General features: G+C 40.4%; 1 protein-coding gene across 1 annotated transcript in view; it reads right to left on the bottom strand.

The window, feature by feature from the left end:
* LOC119592731 (zinc finger FYVE domain-containing protein 21-like) overlaps positions 1-768 on the bottom strand; it is a 7,306-nt gene that overhangs the window by 1,604 nt on the left and 4,934 nt on the right. The window contains exons 3-4 of the mRNA XM_037941665.1: positions 446-614; positions 8-186 (exon numbers count right to left, since the gene is read on the bottom strand). Of these exons, the coding sequence (XP_037797593.1) occupies positions 8-186; positions 446-614 (348 nt within the window). The remainder of the gene's footprint in view (positions 1-7; positions 187-445; positions 615-768) is intronic.

Consider the following 768-nt stretch of genomic DNA (forward strand, 5'->3'; position numbering starts at 1 on the left):
CTATTACCTGGAATCTGTTGGCAACATAAAGGCCTGTGACTCTGTGCATTGGTATGGACAATGGTGTTAGGTTATCGACTTGTGATCCTGACAGTATCAAGTATCGGTGATCGGGAGACAATCGGCATTGCACCAAGCATGATTCCAAGTCAAACTGATCCTGTGCACTCTGACTTAAGATGGCTCCTGTAGATTTAGAAAGTACTGTTTTAGACATAGCCCTGCCTTGTCAATAAAATAAATAATAAAAGAATTATTATAAATGTAAATTTAAAGAAACTTTTAAAATACTCTTCCTGCTGCTAGTACTGCTACTGCATATAACATGAGCAATTTCCAAAAACAACTGTGGTTATAACATAATAATACTCAGAACAACCCGATTGTCAAATGTAGCAACAACCACAATGCCTTAAACCAAGCACAAAGGTCAAATATTACCCACCTGTAATGAGTGTCTTCAGGTCCTTGTTATAAAACAGGTTCTCCTTCAAGGTGGTCTCTGCACAGGGGGAACACATCCGCACCGGGTCCAGGAAGCACATCCGAGGGAGGGCCAGTCGGGTCTCACAACAGGAAGCACAGCAGATCCGCCCACATCTCCGGCAGTGGTGCTAGAAGGTTCTTAGATGACAGTTTAGTATGCCATTACAATATCTGTCCTATATGGAAGTACCTGAGCTTTACAATTGTAGTCTACACCAGATTTACAGTATGTATCAACAAACTATATTTAGTATGGATACTATTTCATATACCATATCTTTA

This window comes from Penaeus monodon, chromosome 30 (genome assembly GCF_015228065.2).
Source record: "Penaeus monodon isolate SGIC_2016 chromosome 30, NSTDA_Pmon_1, whole genome shotgun sequence".
Lineage (NCBI taxonomy): Eukaryota > Metazoa > Arthropoda > Malacostraca > Decapoda > Penaeidae > Penaeus > Penaeus monodon.